The 17,485-nt window shown below is 40.0% G+C and overlaps 1 protein-coding gene across 3 annotated transcripts in view; it reads right to left on the bottom strand.

Annotated features, from left to right (window-relative positions):
- Window positions 1-17,485, bottom strand: part of FAM13A (family with sequence similarity 13 member A) — a 276,291-nt gene that overhangs the window by 32,341 nt on the left and 226,465 nt on the right. For all 3 annotated transcript variants that reach the window (XM_036339586.1, XM_036339576.1, XM_036339596.1), the window contains exons 12-14: window positions 11,202-11,278; window positions 10,785-10,827; window positions 1,077-1,224 (exon numbers count right to left, since the gene is read on the bottom strand). In XM_036339586.1, coding sequence (XP_036195479.1) covers window positions 1,077-1,224; window positions 10,785-10,827; window positions 11,202-11,278 — 268 coding nt within the window. The remainder of the gene's footprint in view (window positions 1-1,076; window positions 1,225-10,784; window positions 10,828-11,201; window positions 11,279-17,485) is intronic.

Raw genomic sequence — 17,485 nt, forward strand, 5'->3', positions numbered from 1 at the left:
AAAACAGCTTTCGCTTCATTAAGCCCCGGGTGCCAGGAGCATAATGGAACTGCTATTGTTCACCTTGTGGTCTCTTTAGTTCACCATTTGGTAGCTCATCTAAGATCATTACCATAATGAGTACTTTTTGGTTAAAAAAAATAAAAAAGGAGGGGAGGAGAAGAAGAAACAAGGAAACCCAGGCACTTTTAAAAAGATTGCTTTCTCACAGCTGCGCTTCTCTGCTAAGTCACTGTGTTAAGGCATGTGCTGCTCTGAGCTTAGAAGCCTGACTTCTCCCCCTCTGCAGCCTCAAACGCACGCCTACAGAGGCAGATGGGCATTTGTTCTGCATACGCACTGATCTGTGTTTGGATGCGGACACATGGATAGTGAGAGAACAGCAGCTTGATGACACTGTTCCAATATCCTTCCTGAAATATGGCTTTGACATGACGAGGATCCCCTCTTCTTCCTTACGAGTACATTTCTAACATTTTTTCTAACCAAAAATCTCTAGAGAAAACCATCTAAAACACTGTATTAGAGGCAATCAATAAGAAACACTTTAATGCAGAGTCCTCTTTAATTAGCGGATCCCTTATGTTTGCTAATCTGGATTTTAAAAAGTCTATAATAACAAGCACAGAAACACAACAAAGCAAACCAAAACAGCCCTGAAAAATGGGAAGGAGATTTAATGAAGAAGGTCGATGGCTGGCACGCAGTCGGGGGACAAAGGGTTACACTGAGACGAAATCCTAAATGTGTCCCGGCTCCTTAGGACTCTGCTTGGTACTATTAGAGGGAAGACGCTCCACACAGCAGCACTCCCGGTGAGTGGAAAAGGAAAAAGAATAAGACTGCAAGGTGACACAGAGAGCGGGCACGCACATTTTCTCCCTTAGAGGGCAATTACTCTTGGCAGCACTAAACAGGACACGTCCTATGCCAGGGAAAGGATTTTCAGTCGTTTAGAAACGCCGTCACACCTGCACGCAGAGCTGTCACTCTCACCCACACACGCCTCTCGGCTACTCTCCTTTACATACGCTCTTCCTTTATGAAACCACCCAAGCGTCAGGCAGCGACCCTACCTGCCCAGCTCTTGCCATCACACAAGGCGGTCAGGTCCAGCCGGGGCACCTCCAGGACGAAGCTCTCCTGCGGGGTGTCGGCATCAGGAGTCCTCTGCAGTTTGGTGTCAGGGATGCTGGGGTGCTCCTGGATCTTCATCGTGGGGCTCTGCAATAACAACACAACGTCCCTGAGTCCCTACTGCTCACCAAGACCCAAAAAACGTCTGCAGCAAGTCCACTCCGTCCGGATGAGACCTCCCAAGCCACGGCTGCTGGTGCACCCGGCACAGAAACCAAAATCCTAGCCTGATGCCCCTGGACATTAGCTGGTCACTCGCGAGCACAAAGCCACTGTCCGTCTGTCTGCGCTCCTTTAACTTTTCTTCTGCGAGAAAGACAAGCTCATTTCCCAGGGCCACTCCTCCTGACAACGGCAGGCGGCTGGCGGTCTTGAAGATCACTGATCGGGGCCAGAAAGGAGGGAGAGGAGTTTGTTTCCTTAAAGGAGCTTGGCTCTCCAGACTGTAAACAACCACCCCGCTACCGTTGCTGCGAAGGCTGTGGGAGCAACATGGTGTCTTCTGCCGGCAGACTTCTTTGCCCCTTTGCGTAAACAGTCCCGAAAGGCCAGGAGCAGAGAGACTGAACACTGCCCGCCCTGCAGGCTTAGATCAATTAAGAGGAGCGAGGCACATTCCCAGATTTCCTGCGGTGGTTTTCTCCCTGAGTGTGGGGAGAGCAGACTATTTATGGAGGAGCGCTGGGTATTAAAGAATCATTGCGCAAATTCAAATAGCACAGAGGTTTGGCACCTTATCTCAGCTAGCAGTAAGGAATATGGACTCTGGAAATGAGCCAGAATTATACAGGGAACACACCTTTTTTTTTTTTTTTTTTTTTTTTTTTTTTTTTTTTTTTTTTTAGTAAAAAGCCAAGAGCTGGCAAGTCAGCGATGCATAATTTATATCTAACAAATATGCAACTGTCACTGAGTATTAAATACTCCGCTACACTTGGCTTTGCTTACTGATGCAACTACACCAGGCTGGAATATCTGGGGGAAGGGAAACCCTCCCCGAAAGGCTGCAATTTTAGCTAAGTGATTTTATGTTCTGAAAATTGCACTGAAATGAATTCTTTTTTTACCCTGTTCTTTTGGTATCTTGTCACTTTCCCCTCTTTCATAAAATTATAAACAGAAGTGTTTACCCACAAACATATTTCTCAAGTAGCACTTAACCTGTACTGTACCAAAGATTTTCTTTGAGAAAAACTGGAAATTTACTTTAGCAAATATACCATCGTTAAATGAAAAAGACAAAAACATCTGGAAGTCATAAATGATTCCATAATGAGAAATGTTCTTATGCTTAAAATAAAGTACTACTAACATTTCCAGCTACTTTTAATAGCTATTCAACCTACTTTAATATCACCAGGGGAATAGCCGGAGCTTTTACTATTACCATGAAATGATGTGCCAGGACTGGCATTCTCTTCGCATTTGGGATAAAATGAAATCTCATCACTCGCTTTATGATGAGCTACTAAAGTCAGATAGAAATGCCAAGTGAACCTGGGACTTTAAGATACTTCAAAAATGCTGCTTGCCTAGTGGGGGGAAAAAACCCGATTATGCATTTATACTACAAGAATTACTTATTCCTTGAGCTGAATCCTAAGTAACCAGTGCTGAGTGACTTATCTGGTGTTCAGCTTTTTAGAAGTTACAGGGCCAATCTGCCGTCCATTGTGTGGTGTGTGTGTTAGAATCTGCATACAGCAAATACACATTTTCTTAATTAAGATTTATGACAGCTGCTACACTTAAGAGTCATAAAGAGGTAGGACTATAGGAAATGCGATTCTGTGCTGGAAGTCTGGCATTTTCTTCACAAGGAATGTGACCGAGCCCCCGGGGCTGTGCAGCAGTGGAACAGACAGGGGCTTTGCTCACGGCCGACCTGGGTTTGACGTGTGACTGCCGGTCACTAGCTCGGTGCCCAGGCTGGGCCACCTCACTTCCCTGAGCCTCCATTTCCTGATCTATACAACCCGGCAATCACTCCAATCTGGGAAGCTCCTTTGAAGGTCTGAGAGAAGGTATGACAAGCCTCCAGCAGGGTGCTCGGAGCGATCATTCTTTATTCTATCAGGCACCCTGTGGAGAGGAGTAAAACACTGGCACGTCTCCAAGTGCTGGAGAAAGGAGCTGGAGAAGAGCCTACACAACCTGCTTTGAGATGGCACGTGCTACAAGACAGGCGGAGCAGAATTTTAGGTGCATTACCAAAAAAATTAGAGAACAAAACCACTTGTGTTCCCGTCAGGTGTCAGCAACAGAAGTTTTGACTGGGGTGCAGACCGTGTGGGTCGGAGGGGCAAGTACAAAGGCAGGCGGGCAGCAGGGTACCCGTGGTCACAACAAAAGAAGGGGTTCCTGGTGGCTGGCTCTGGAGATACAAAAGGGGTTGGCAGATGCCGAGGGTGTTGCGTAAGCAGGGGGCGGACTGAGAAAGGCCGTGTATACTGGGCTAAGTTTGGATTTTATGCTGTAGGAGATAATAGAAAGCCATTGAAGGATTTTAAACACAGAGTAATAATGGCAAAATGTGCGTTTCCAGGAGACCTACAGGCCTGTGACCTGGGCTGTGCAGGCCACCAGGCTTCACTCCCCAAACCAGTCCCTGGCTCTGCTCCCTCAGGGCACTGCAGAGATTGACATCAGACATGTAAAAGCCTGAGACTCCACACATATACAAATTAATGTAAAAACGCATACTTTTTATGATTGCTATATCTGAATTAGCACCAACTTCAAAGTAAAAAAATTAAAATTTTCTTCATTTTCTTTTTCCAAAAATATGAATTTCTAGTTATTCTTTCAACAGCACGGTTTGGGGCACCCCCTCTCTGCTGGGCTCTGTGTAAGACATGCAGGCTTCCTGCGCGGAGAGAGCTGGCATTCAGGGGCACAGGTTCGAGTACGTCCGGGCAATTTTGGTGCAATACACCAATGTGAGTTAGTGAGCTGCCCGCCTTCAGTGTTCAAAGAAAGTCTGAGAGCCAGGCCTGTGGGAGAGGGAGAGGGTACCACGCTGGGTGGGATGCGAGAATAAATAACCTCTGTAAGATTCTACTCTTCTAACGAAGAGAATCACGTCACCATTGTACTACTTTACTCAGTAATAATATGTCACAAACTACATGTGTGTAACAGGGCTGTGCATTACATGTCAGCTGCATACAAAGGCAATTTATTTAGTCATTTAAGAAATAATTTTTTAGTACCTACTATGTGCTAGACAGGCATAAAACTTTAGTGGACAAAATAAGGCCTCTGTGTAATGAACCGTACAGAAGAGGACAGTTAATCAGAAAGAACATGTCAGGTAGCGATATGGACTATGGAGGAAAATAAAGCAGGGTAAGGAGGCTGGAGAGCGGGGGCAAGGTCTGTTATTTTATATTGGGTGGTTAGGGAAGTCCTTTCCAATATGAGCAGAGACGAAAGAAACGAGTGAGCAAGCCGTCGATGGAAAGAGCACTCCAGGAAGAGGGGAAGCAAGTGTAAAGGTCCTGAGGCATGAGTATTTTGTAGCCTTTGAGGACTAGCAACGAGGTCATTGTACCTGGAGGCAGGGTCACCCTATTTGGGCATTTAGTACGTGCACTGTACCACATATAATGGGATTATCATTCATAATGGAGACCTATGTCGACTTACAGGAGGTTTTGGACTTGCTGGCCGATTTCCTACACACCAGTGGAGCGGTCCCTCCTACACAGACCTGCACCAGCTCCCCAGCCATGGACACACTTAGCACGGCACTCACTCACCAGCACACGCACATGCTCAGCCTGTCCAGCTGTGCTCTGACCATCCCTGAGGCCGCTCTTTCACTTGCCTGCTGCCTGCAGAAGCCTGATTCCCAGTTGCTGGCTCCACTGGTCTCTGAACCTGACATGGCTGCCTGGCCAGTAGCTGCACCAGGTAGTGGACTCCTGGTGCGGGCACAGCGCTTATGCACAAGGGACCAGCAGTGCTGCTCAGGGGCGGCCCCTGGGGAGGCTGGGCTCTGTAGCAATATACTAGCAGAAAACGACTCTCCCTTCAGATGCTAGTCAGGCTCAGCTGGGTGAGGCACCTCGCCAGACGGTTCCACTCTACTAGCCCTTACAATACATTCTGCACTTGTCTACTTGCTTGTCTGTTTCTCCTACTAGATAATTAATGTTAACATGTCAGAGACATTCTCAAGTACCAAAATATTTTTTTTAGTTTCAATTTTTGTTCTTTATACGTCTTATAGCTTCAGTTAAATCAGAGAGTACATAAAGTCAATTTCACAATTTTCAACTGAGATGTCACACATTAAACCCTTGTCAAAATGTTGTGCTATGTGAAAACACACTGAATATTCATGTACTGAAATAAACGGACTGGCTCTTAGGAGAGGCAATATGGTATGGCAGATGGGTTTTAGAGTCAGAGGTGTGAGTTTAAATACCACCTTAGTAGCTATAAGATCTTCAGTGGGTAAACCTCTTTGTACTTTAGCTTCTTTTCTCTAATATAGAAGATGACTTCCTAAAGTTGTTGTGATGATTAAATTTAAAAAAATGCATAAAACCAGTCAGCCCAGAGTAACTGTAAAAGAAATGTTATTTGCATTTATACACCATCTTCCTTTTGCATTCATTAATTTGGCACGTGTTTATTGAACACATACTATGTCCTAAGCACTGGAATGACAAGAACTAACAAGATAATGGTCACAAAAATAAAAAAAATTACAACTATGTGGTGATGGATATTAACTACACTTACTGTGGTGATCATTTCACAATATATACAAATGTCAAAGCATATTGTAGACCTGAAACTAATATAATGTTATATGGTAATTATACCTCAACTTAAAAATCTGATAATAGAATTTAGCATGGAAGGCAGACATTGAACACATAAGTGCCAAGTATCATGCATGTTCTAAAAGAAATACCCAGTCTGCTAACAAACAAATAATGAGAGAGCTCACCTTGCCTGGGGCCTCAGGTAACATACCTCATTAGGGTCAAGGAACAAATAACTACGTCTATCCATCTGGCTGGGCTGGGCTTTTTTATCCCCAGACTTTATTGATCCTGTTCCTTCTCTGGCTTCAAATAGTTGAAAAATTTCTCTACCCTCCTCCCTTCCCTGCACAGGCCACAGATAAGTAGCCTGACAGTTTAGCAGAGCCAGGAATGTCGAGGTCACAGAGTGTACTGAATAATGCAGTTTGCACAGGAAGGAACCACACACTGTTAATAGAAGGACCACATGGAACCATAAATATTTACTGTTTGGCCTGACAAGAGAGGAAAACGGACATAACAAATTTTCAAAATCCATGTGAACTGCAAAGCTTCAGTCATCTTTCGAGACTGGATGGAACCAGAAATGAATCTAAACAAGTAAAGCCTTTTAGTTTTTCTGGTTCTAACATTATAACCAATAACAAAATCCTAAAGCTTCCATGAAATACAGTGAATTTGAAATAACAGAGCCATCCATTTCATAAATACTTGTTAATGGGTGTACTTCAGAACCTATCTCAGGGAAAAGTGAAGTCTGCACTTGAGATCTTGTGATCAATATTAATTCTCAGCCTTGCCTTCTCTCCTTTCTCCCTTGCCTCTCTTCTTGTCCTTCTTTCTGCTTTATTTTTTTTGAAGCAGGATTATTTATTATGAATGTCTTGTTTGTTATCGAAGGTATGCTCCTAAGCTCTCCTAAGCAGTAGGCTTAGAATACAAAAAGAATGTAAAAGTATCTTTGAAGAATTTAACCTTCATTAACCTTATACTACTGACATAAAATCTCCCCCAGATAATATAATGCCCTTCCATGTAGTGAGTAATTCTTACATGGTTTGCTTTTTGACAAAGTGATTTAAGTATAAATTTATAATTTTACTATTATGGATTTTATACTGAAGCATAATATATTTCCACAATAGAAAATAACTTATCAGAAGGAATCAAATAGAAGCATAAGGTATAAACTCCATTTAAACAGAAGTCTGAAAAATCTGTATTTTCAGGGATAATTTTTAGAACCTAGAATTTGCTAGTTTTAAGGATGACTTCTCTTCGGATCCTTTCAATGGTTTAGTTTAAAAATAAAAGACAATAATGTGGTGAAGGCCTGGGGTGGGGCAGGGGCTCGGTGGAGGGGGGCAGAGAGGGGGGGAAAAGGGGGTACATCTGTAATACTGTCAACAATAAAAAAATTATAAAATAAAAAAATAGAAAAAAATAAACAAAAGAACATACCCAAATAAATCATACTTACAGTGTCAGCATTTTGAAGTGACTCAACTTTGTGTTTCATTATCAATACGTCACCGAATAGATTTTAGTACAGTCCATTTAAGAAACTCAGATAAGGCCCTGGCTAGGTAGCTCATTTGGTTAGAACCTTGTCCTGACACACCAAGGTTGTGGGTTTGATCCCCAGTCAGGGCACATACAAGAAGCAACCAATGAATGCATAAGCAAGTGGAACTACAAATTGATGTTTCTCTCTCTCTTTCTCTCTCCTTTCCCTCCCTCCCTCCCTCCCTCCCTCCCTCCCTCCCTCCCTCCCTCTCTCTCTCTTTCTCTCTCTCTCTCTCTAAAATCAATCAATAAAATTTTTAAAAAGAAGAAACTCAGATAAAATAGAAAATGGATAATTCTCATTCACCGTCTGAGATTGCAGCGGACTGCGTAAGATTAGTAGTATAATTATAAGAAATTAAAAAGATGAACAACACAGTTGGATAAGCCCATTTTCACTTTTCAACACATTCATTCAAACAAAACCACATTTAAGGCTGCAAAATGATTACTTAATAAATATAGTTGCATTTTATCTGCATTTGCCTTGGAGAAGCAGACTCTGAGACAAGCCTCTCTTTACAGAGCATTTGAGGCTGAAGGTCAGGGTTCCTTATTCTAATGGAAATAAATTCTGGTCAAAACAAGAGATAAACCACCTTTCCCTAACAGGTGTCATTTGCTGTATCTTGCATGAAAGCGAGAGTTTACAAGGAGAATTTAATAGATAATAATATTAACGAAGATAAAATCTGCCTTAATGGCCCTGGCTAGTATGACTCGGTTGAGCATCATCCCATGTACCTAAAGGTTGCTGGTATGATTCCCTGTCAGGGTACCTACAAGGCAACTGATTGATGTTTTTTCTCACATTGAGTTTCTCTCTCTCCCTCTCCCTCTCCCTTCTTTTCTCTGGCAAATCAATAAAACATATTTTAAAAAAGATTTTTAAAAATTTGCCTTAATGGAAAATTAAATTGGAAACATTGTCATGTCAATTTTGGCATGTCAATTTTGGCATCTCTATCTGATGCTATAGGAGCCCTGAAAGAAAATATTGGCTCAACAGAATTTGAGGAGCAGTAACCAAAGTCTAGATTTATTTTTCATCTCTGAAATTTAGAAATTATTATGGTATGACCAGAAAAACACATTAACTATTTCAGTTGTATAATGTTCTAGAAAGTGCTACATGTATTAGAAAGTAAACAATTACAAAACAAACAAGGGAAAGAAGTTTTAAAAAGGAAGATGGGTCTTTCACAGCCCTTCAAGAACAATGTATTTCCGTCAGTGCAAGAAGCACGTGCCTCCGTGAGTAGAAACACAATCCCACGTCTTGTGGAGTGATGTCTTTTTCCTCCTTTGGTGCAGTTGTGAAAGGTGACACAAGAGCTTAATCTAGATTTTAACTCACTGCATAGTTTTATCTCCTAGCTAAAATTATTATGATGACCATGATTATTAATAGTGAATGCGTAAGGAGTGCCAACAGTGGGCTAGGTGCTGATTAGTAACTGCACATGGGTGGCACATGTAAAAATAGGTCCTGGCAGGTAAAAAAGGATTTGAGATTCTTTCCCCATGATTCAACCACGGCCACGGGAGCCAGCCACAGAAATCCCAAGGCAAACTGAGTCCAGTATGAGTTAAGTTTGTGTGCCAGTTGGAATTTATGAGTTAATGCTATGAAGTTCATCCACAAAGGTTTGAGCTCATAAAGAATAACAGGCACACAAGGGAAGAACTGAGAAGACCTCTCCAGAAGGCTGGCAAAGCAATTTTCTTTAAAATAACGATCAATGGCATGATAAGTAGGTGCCTGCTGTGATCAGAGGAAGAGAGCAGAGAAAGGATAAAACCAGAAGAAAACAAAACAACAATATCCCAGGGAAACCATGCTCTGAGAAAAGGTACTTAGGGACAAGAAAAGAATGTCAGCTTGTTGCGTGGGTCCCACGGAAGGCAGTTGGAAATGAGAGATGAAAGAAATGGCTCAGAAAGAGGCCACTGGTGAAGTCAGAAAGAGGAAGCGTTTCCCTACTCTTATCTGACTGGGTTAATGAAGAAGTATCCATGACAAAAACTGAATAGAGGATTATGCGGAGCCCACAGCCATTCATTTCCAGCATTTTTATGGCAACTTTTACATGAATGTGCATTTTTCTAGGAAAGGTCCACAGCTTTTAGATCTGTAATCTGCTAGATTATAAAACCCTATGGAGGCAGGGGCTGCAGCTGCTATGAAATCCCAGCTCCTAGCCCAGTACCTGCACATAGTAGAGCTTAATGTAAGTTCTTGAATAAATCCATCAGTGAATTAGGTCCGTGCCCAACAAAGATTAGGATTCACTAGGTTAGAGGGAGAGTTCTATGCATAATTAATATATCAAGAGTAGATTCCAGGTTGAGAAAAGCTTTAATTCTTGCCAAAAAGAAAACACAAGAAGAAGAAAGGTGGAGCTGGAAGCGTGAGGCAGTAGTAGAGGACATACACACACAAATGAAAGATGAAGCTGAGCGCACGGAACGGAAGCCAGAATTGGGAGCAAGGGAACAAATGCTCGGTCAGCCTGGCGATGGCCTCCGAGGACAGCAGGGAAGCCAGCCGAGTCACCGAAACATGAAGATATAGACGACATAATGGAGTTAGACATTTTTTCCAACTTGTCTACTTAAAATAAGACACAAAACTCAGAAAATGTATTGGATTTAATAACTCAAACTGATTTTATGATAATCTGAAAGTTAATGAGCTAATCCCTGTGAGAGAGCCACTAAAACTCACTTTCTATTTCAATCACTTAAAAATGCATAAAATCATGGAAAACCCAACCAGTAGCTTTGATGTTTTATTTTATTTTTAAATATATTTTTATTGATTTCAGAGAGGAAGGGAGAGGGAGAGAGAGCTAGAAACATCAATGATGAGAGAGAATCAGGGATCGGCTTCCTCCTGCACGCCCCCCACCGGGGATCGAGTCCACAACCCTGGCATGTGCCCAGACTGGGAACTGAACCGGGACCTCCTGGTTCATAGGTAACGCTCGACCACTGAGCCACGCCGGCCGGGCAATGTTTTGTTTTATTTTATTTTTAAGAAAAAACCTAAAGAGAAATCTCCATGCTACTCAAGTTTATTGTGCAAGTAAAAATCAAAGAATTGAAAAAGCCAAAGAATGGCATTCTTACGTTTTCTCAAGTAATATTTACGTCCCCATATTTACTTTTCTAACCAATCACAGTCCTGCCCCTCAATCTTATTACCCCTTACTGACAGGCTAACAACGCTTCCTGTGTACTCTCAGGAATATACCAACAGTCCTGTCACAGTTACAGTCTTACTTGTTAGCGACTTACCTCAAAATGCTGGCTGTGGCCACTGTCTTTTTCATTTTCTTTCCTATAACAAAAAGTGTCACAAAGTGTCAATCTGTTTTATAACAATGCTTTTCATCCACTGAAATTATAATTTACTTTAAAAGTAGGCTGAGTAGCTCTAAATAAAATTCCTAAAAAATTCAAAACCGAAAGAAAACAAAAAAGTAATAAAAATAAAACAAAAGTAGAAATACAAACATGAATATGGTATTTGGCTTTAATAGCACCAGGGTAGATTTTTTATTCTAAGTATTTTCCTTGCTATGAAATACTGCTGGTAAACATACAGTCCATTAATTCTATTCATTTTAGTTTTTATAATGCACATTGCATTAAGTAAAAAAAAAAAATCTATTCAAACTCATAAAAAATATGAGGAGAAAATTCTAAAATTACCTGTCATCAGACATCAGTTCAATATGATCAGGTCTAGCACTCTCATGAGATGGGGTGGAGTTGAGACTTTCCATATTCTGTAACAAAGCAAATCATTGGGTGCCCAGTAGAAATGGTAAGAAATATGCAACAGCATACTCTGCCTTCTTTAAAACAGAAAAATTAGATATGTAGATATAACTAATTCTTGTCCTTGTATTTCTATGTTTGTTAAAACTAGTAAAATGATGACAGTTTATTATTATACACTGCTTGCAGAAAAGTGTATATTAAATTTTATCGTTTCTTTAACAAAGATATCTGACAGCACCATAGAAATGGACATTTTGCCCGATAGTGTGCTTGTTAGGTACTCTCCACATTTTATAACTAAACATAGGAAAACTCAGGTTGTCAGAATATGAGGATAGCATTAGAACTAGAATAGAGGAATCTGACCTTGAAACTGATCAAAAACTGATGTAACACTCCTTATTTAACAACTTTCATACATATTGCCACTATGATCTGGGGTAATATATAGCTATGCTGTAAAATACCTATAAAAAGAAATGGGGTTGTCTTAACCTTTCTGCAATATTTAATGTTAATCTTTACATCTGCTAAGATAAAAAATACAAATGGGAAACCTACTTTGAATGGCATGTATTTCATGCTGACCAGGAGGGCGTAATGCTTATCAGGAGGGATATCTGCAAGGTTTTTTGACTGCCTCTGTGAATACCAGGCAATGCTTTCCACAAACAATTCGGATGACTGAGCACAGAATAAGTAAGCATTCCCCATGAAGGAAGATTGTAAATAAGCAAATGAGCACATTTACATTTAGCAGACTCAAGAACATAACTGCCTTAGAGACTTGGATCCGAATACCATTGAACTCAAAGATTCATATCTGCAAAAAAGATCATGAAGCATAATTCACCTATTCTGTGCCATTTAAATAACCTACACACATATTGAAGCAACATGTATTCACCTACATATTTATAACCCCCCATTATGAAAAACTCTTTACAAAGGATCACAATACTCCCATGAAACTGACATATATTTAAAAATACAACAACAACAACATACAATTAAGATAAAAAACAAATCTTTGACTTGGTAAATAGATGAATTATTTTCCTTTTATGTTGGTTTGGCCAACTTGTCTATAATTCTTAAAGTTTAAAATACTAGGTAGGCTTCATCAAAGAATAGAAACTAAGGGAAACAGCATAATATAATAGTTATAATGGTGGCTCTGGAGTCGGAATGTTTGGGTTTGGATTCTAGTTTTATCATTTAGCAACCATATGACCCTACTTGACCCTCAATTTGCCCATGTGGAAAATGGAGATGGCAACATTACTCAACACGGGGGTGGTCATGAGATTAAATGACATAATACAGTTAAAGCAGAATTATACCTGGTACATTTAATGAATATTAGCTGTTGTTGATATTATTATTCTTTCTAAAACTATGAAACCCCCAAGGACAATATTTTACTACTTGTCCACAGTGAAGATGATGTCCCAGGAACTGAAAGACAGAGTTTGTGTTTGCTACTGAACAAGGATTTACATGCTGAGATAATTTACACCGTTAGATAATTTTAGAATAAACCTGAGAACTTTAAAAAAATGACAACAATTATATTCCCGTTTTTGTTACTCTAAAGCTTAAGTAGCTTAGGTTACAAGAAGCCTCTTTAAAATGGCTCTCATTTAACCAAAGCAGAATTGCTCCTATTACCTGGAAGTGATCTTCTTGATAAAGGGTGATGTATCTATGACAAAGAATCTTTGTTTGTTCTCATAGGAAATCTTTAATAGATTATCAAAATCTTTAGTGCAAGATCTAGTGCAATAGTATTAGGTTTTCCTAAAGTTCTGAAACATGAATTCTTAGAGAAAGCATAACCAGATCATTTTAAAACAGTGTCAATAACATACTTTTATAATGATATGCAAATGACTATTTCCAAAGACATACAAATTTTTAGATTAAGGCTAAGAAATATTCAGAAAGGGAGAACAGAAAATAAGCCATAATAGAATTACATAAATGCAAAGATATTTCCGTAGGACAATGTCAGAAGATTGATTTTTTTCCTAACAGAAAGAACCAAGATATAACTGATATAGGTTTTGAGAATTAAAAAGAAAAGAAAAAGAAAGTATAGATAGGTATGTTATACAATAGGAAGCTTTGCAAAAAGCAGTTGAAAATGTGAGAAAGTTTAGCTGATCTCCAGGGATAAAACAAGTAGTAACTTCTTCAACTCCCTCCCCACTCCACTTTTTTCAAAGTGTTTGGTCCAAATGTTTAAGAACTCCCCAAGGACCCGAGTTTTTATAGATGTAACTGACAAATGGTGACTTTCCGTACTGTTCAGTCATCCTCTCTAAAGCTTTATAAGAATTCCTACTTTCATGCCGTCCTCCACACATTTGAGACTGTTGAATATTCATGGTCTGCTTTTACAAAGCAGCATGCAAGTACACAGTGTTCCTTTGCTAAGGTAGTTGGATTGCCCTCCTATACCTTTTGGAAACAGGAACATGTGAAGAATGTGTTACAACTGGCAACCTACCTCAATTTTTTTCAGAACGAACCTAACAAGGGTAGTAAAGATCTATAAATGCAGTAATGAAAATACCTATTTCCCTGGGAACAAAATGTTTTATAAATTCTGACTTCCATTCTTGCCTAGGATTTAGGGAGGTAAAATTAAGATAAGAGATAATATCGTAATTCCTCCACTTCCTTGAGGTGGGGAAAGGGACGAATGTAATGGCGAGGTCAAAATGAAGGCTGAAATATAGAATGCTTTTATTGTATGAGAAGTATGCTACTGGACTTTCAACTGTTCTGTTGTTGTTATTAGTACTTGTCTTATGAGAAAATGCTGGCTCAATGCCTTTTGAAGGTTTTGAACTGTTTTATGTCCGAAACTCTTCTCTAGGTGTGATAACAGCAGCTCATTAATGTTTTCATTTATTAAAGGTTGAAGTTAATAGAATTCTTACAAAAATGTTTTATTGCATTAACTTTTAATATGCCTTCTAAAGTTGTAATCTTTTAAACAGGCAATTTAAGGAATAGCAAAGAACAGAATATGACTTTGTAATATAATGAAATTGCTTCTTGAGTTATATTTTTTTTCAAAGTCAGGTAAAGCCTCATTTATAATGCAGAAAATTTTGCCTCATATAAGTCCTACAAGTGACTTTCAAAACACACACATTTGCTATGACATAATTTATTTGGAAAATTTCTGAGTGTCAAAGGGACATTTAAGAACTATACTTTTAAATTATAAAAGAACCTCAAATTTAAAAAGAGCAAATGCCTCTAAAAAAGCTTTAGGCTGTGGATTTTATTTTCAATTCTTACCTCCAGCTCTGTTTTGGCATTGAAGCTAAGGCTCAAAACCTGTTTGACCACTGAAGCACATGAAACCACTTGGAGCAAAAACAAATTTGTCTTCTAAAACTGTAAAATGCTGACAAAGCCTTTATAGAGGACACCAAAAGAAAGAAAATAGAAAGAAAGAAAAAAAAAAAGAAACGCCTTTTCTCAATATACAAACAGCTCAGTCTGACGGCTACATGGAATGCTTCTAGTCAAAACAGGCTCATTATTCTAACCTTGAGCTCTAGGAGAAGGAGAATATTTGATATATTCTCATTAACAAATGATGAATGGCAGATTTGAATCTCTTTGTGTTCCCTTTTGTATATTTTACTGCTTAAAACTATATAAATTAGCCCATATTAAAAAATAACTACTGGCACTGTTAAGAGATGCCTCTGGAAGAGCTTGCCAGCTGTCCACCCAATTCCATCCTTTTCATCCACAGAACTGCACAGCCACATGCCCAGCAAGAACACATCCCCTGCGTCCTCTGCAATGGGAGAGGGCCAAGTGACCAACTTGCCTCCAACATGATATGAGAAGCAATGTGTGTGGCTTCCAGACCTGGTCATGACACTAACTCACCAGGTACATGCCTCAGCATTCAATCGCTATTGCTTGCTCTCTCTCTCTCTCTCTCTCTCTCTCTCTCTCTCTCTCTCCTTGAGGTGGAATGGAGATGAAAACCACCAGAGTGCTGGGAAGCTACCTGCTGAAGACGGCAGAGAAGGAGTTGGTCTGGGGCCCTGAAATACTGTATGGAGCAAGCCCTCGACTCCTCTCCCCAGCCCTAAACTCCTGCTCTAGATGGTCACAGGAGAAGTAACGTTTACTATGTCCAAGACATTGTGTTTTGGGTCTTTTTGTTATACAAGTTACCCTAAACAATATGGCAACCATTCGTTCACTCTTCCCCCACCACATGTTTAGTGAGTGTCTAACCATCTGGGCATGGGGGTGCAATGGTGAGCCAGACACACACTTGTCCTTGTCACCATGACACTTGTATTTTGGTTACTGCTCCAACTGCAGTTTGTTACATTGTTTATATTACCTTGATTTCTGTAATAGGTTCTATCTGAATACAAATGTAAACATAAAATTCAAGGCCAGCACATTCTTTTCTTACTCAATAGAATACAAGGAAAATGAATCACAGATGTGTGTAAAAACATGATGAGATTAAAAAGTTAAAAGCTGTGGTACATTTGTGCAATGGAATACTACTTGGCTATAAAAAGAAAGAAATCATATCTTTTGTGATAGCATGACTGGACCAGGAGAATATTACGCTAAGTGAAATAAGCCAATCAGAGAGACAAACACCATATGGTTTCACTCATGTGTGGAACAAACAAAATAGAAACAGACTGACAGCTATCAGAGGGGAAGAGGGCTGGAGGAGAGGTTAAATAGGTGAAGGGATTAAGTAAAAAAAAAAAAACCCCAACAAAACACACACGTCAGATACAGACTACAGTATGGTGATTACCAGAGGAAAAGGAGGGTGGGCTGGGGGGGGGGGGGGTGTAGAGGAGGGAAAAGGGGAATAAATGGGGACTGAAGGATTTTGGGTAATGAATACAATATACAGGTGATCTATAATAATGAAAGCATAATATGCTAATTAGACCTGACTTGATGAAACCGGGGCTGCGAGGAAAGCCATTGCCGGCAGCCGGGGGAAGGAAGGCCTACTCTTATACAAATTTCGTGCATCGGGCCTCTAGTGTATTATAAAATTGCACACTTGAAACCTATATAATTTTATTAACCAATGTAAACCCAATAAATTCATAGAAATCTTTTTAAAAAATGTAGAGTACTCACTTTTCTTAGATTATGAGTAGCCTGTGGTTAAAACACAGGTGCTATGTCAGGGGTCCTCAAACTTTTTAAACAGGGGGCCAGTTCACTGTCCCTCAGACCGTTGGAGGGCCGGACTATAGTTTAAAAAAAAACTATGAACAAATTCCTATGCACACTGCACACATCTTATTTTGAAGTTAAAAAACAAAACGGGAACAAACACAATATTTGTATTTGCATGTGGCCCGCGGGCCGTAGTTTGGGGACCCCTGTGCTATGTGAAGGAGGCAGCGGGGAAAAACCATTCGAGTTTCTGATGAAACGATCTTTGAATCAAAGTAATTTGCTATCAAAGCTCTCTACTCATTCACTAGGTCCCAAACCCTGTCAATTACTCAAGAACACTGATCCTGCAATGGACCCTTCTCTTACATCATCATTTCCCCCTCTCTTTTGGCCTAGCTTATACTAATGCTGTATAATATAACCGCCCTTTAAAAAGACTCTCTTAATCTTGCATTGTTTCCAGCTACTATATCAATTTTCTTCATTTCCTCCTACACTCTCGTGAACCCAGGCTCTTCCTCCCTTCTCCAACCAAAATAGCTCCCAGTGAGGCAGATGTATGTTAGCTGGATATTATATGTGAAATTATCATGTACCTACTATTTCAATTTCTCTCTTCTGATTTTCTCTTGACTCAAATCTATAAGGCTCTTGCCCCCATACCGCACTGGAAATTGCTAGCTGCTTCCCTTTAAACTCTTTTGCATGTATCTTCTCCTCCACCAATCCTCTACATATTGTATGTCCCAGGGCACAGTCCTTGGACCCTTCTCTTTGTTCCTTCCCTAGGGGCCAGCTAGGGCTGTCTCAAAGCTTTAAATACCCAACGGTGTGCCAAAGACTCCCAAGCTTATTTTATTTCTCCCCTAAACTCCAGATTCATATATGTAACTGCCCACTTGACTTGTTTATTAATAAACATCTCAAACTCAACATATCCAAATGGAATTATTGATGCCCCCCTCATTTACCCTTCCAAGAGTTTCTCTATCTATGGCACT

Source organism: Myotis myotis, unplaced genomic scaffold (genome assembly GCF_014108235.1).
Source record: "Myotis myotis isolate mMyoMyo1 unplaced genomic scaffold, mMyoMyo1.p scaffold_m19_p_1, whole genome shotgun sequence".
In the NCBI taxonomy this organism is placed as follows: Eukaryota; Metazoa; Chordata; class Mammalia; order Chiroptera; family Vespertilionidae; genus Myotis; species Myotis myotis.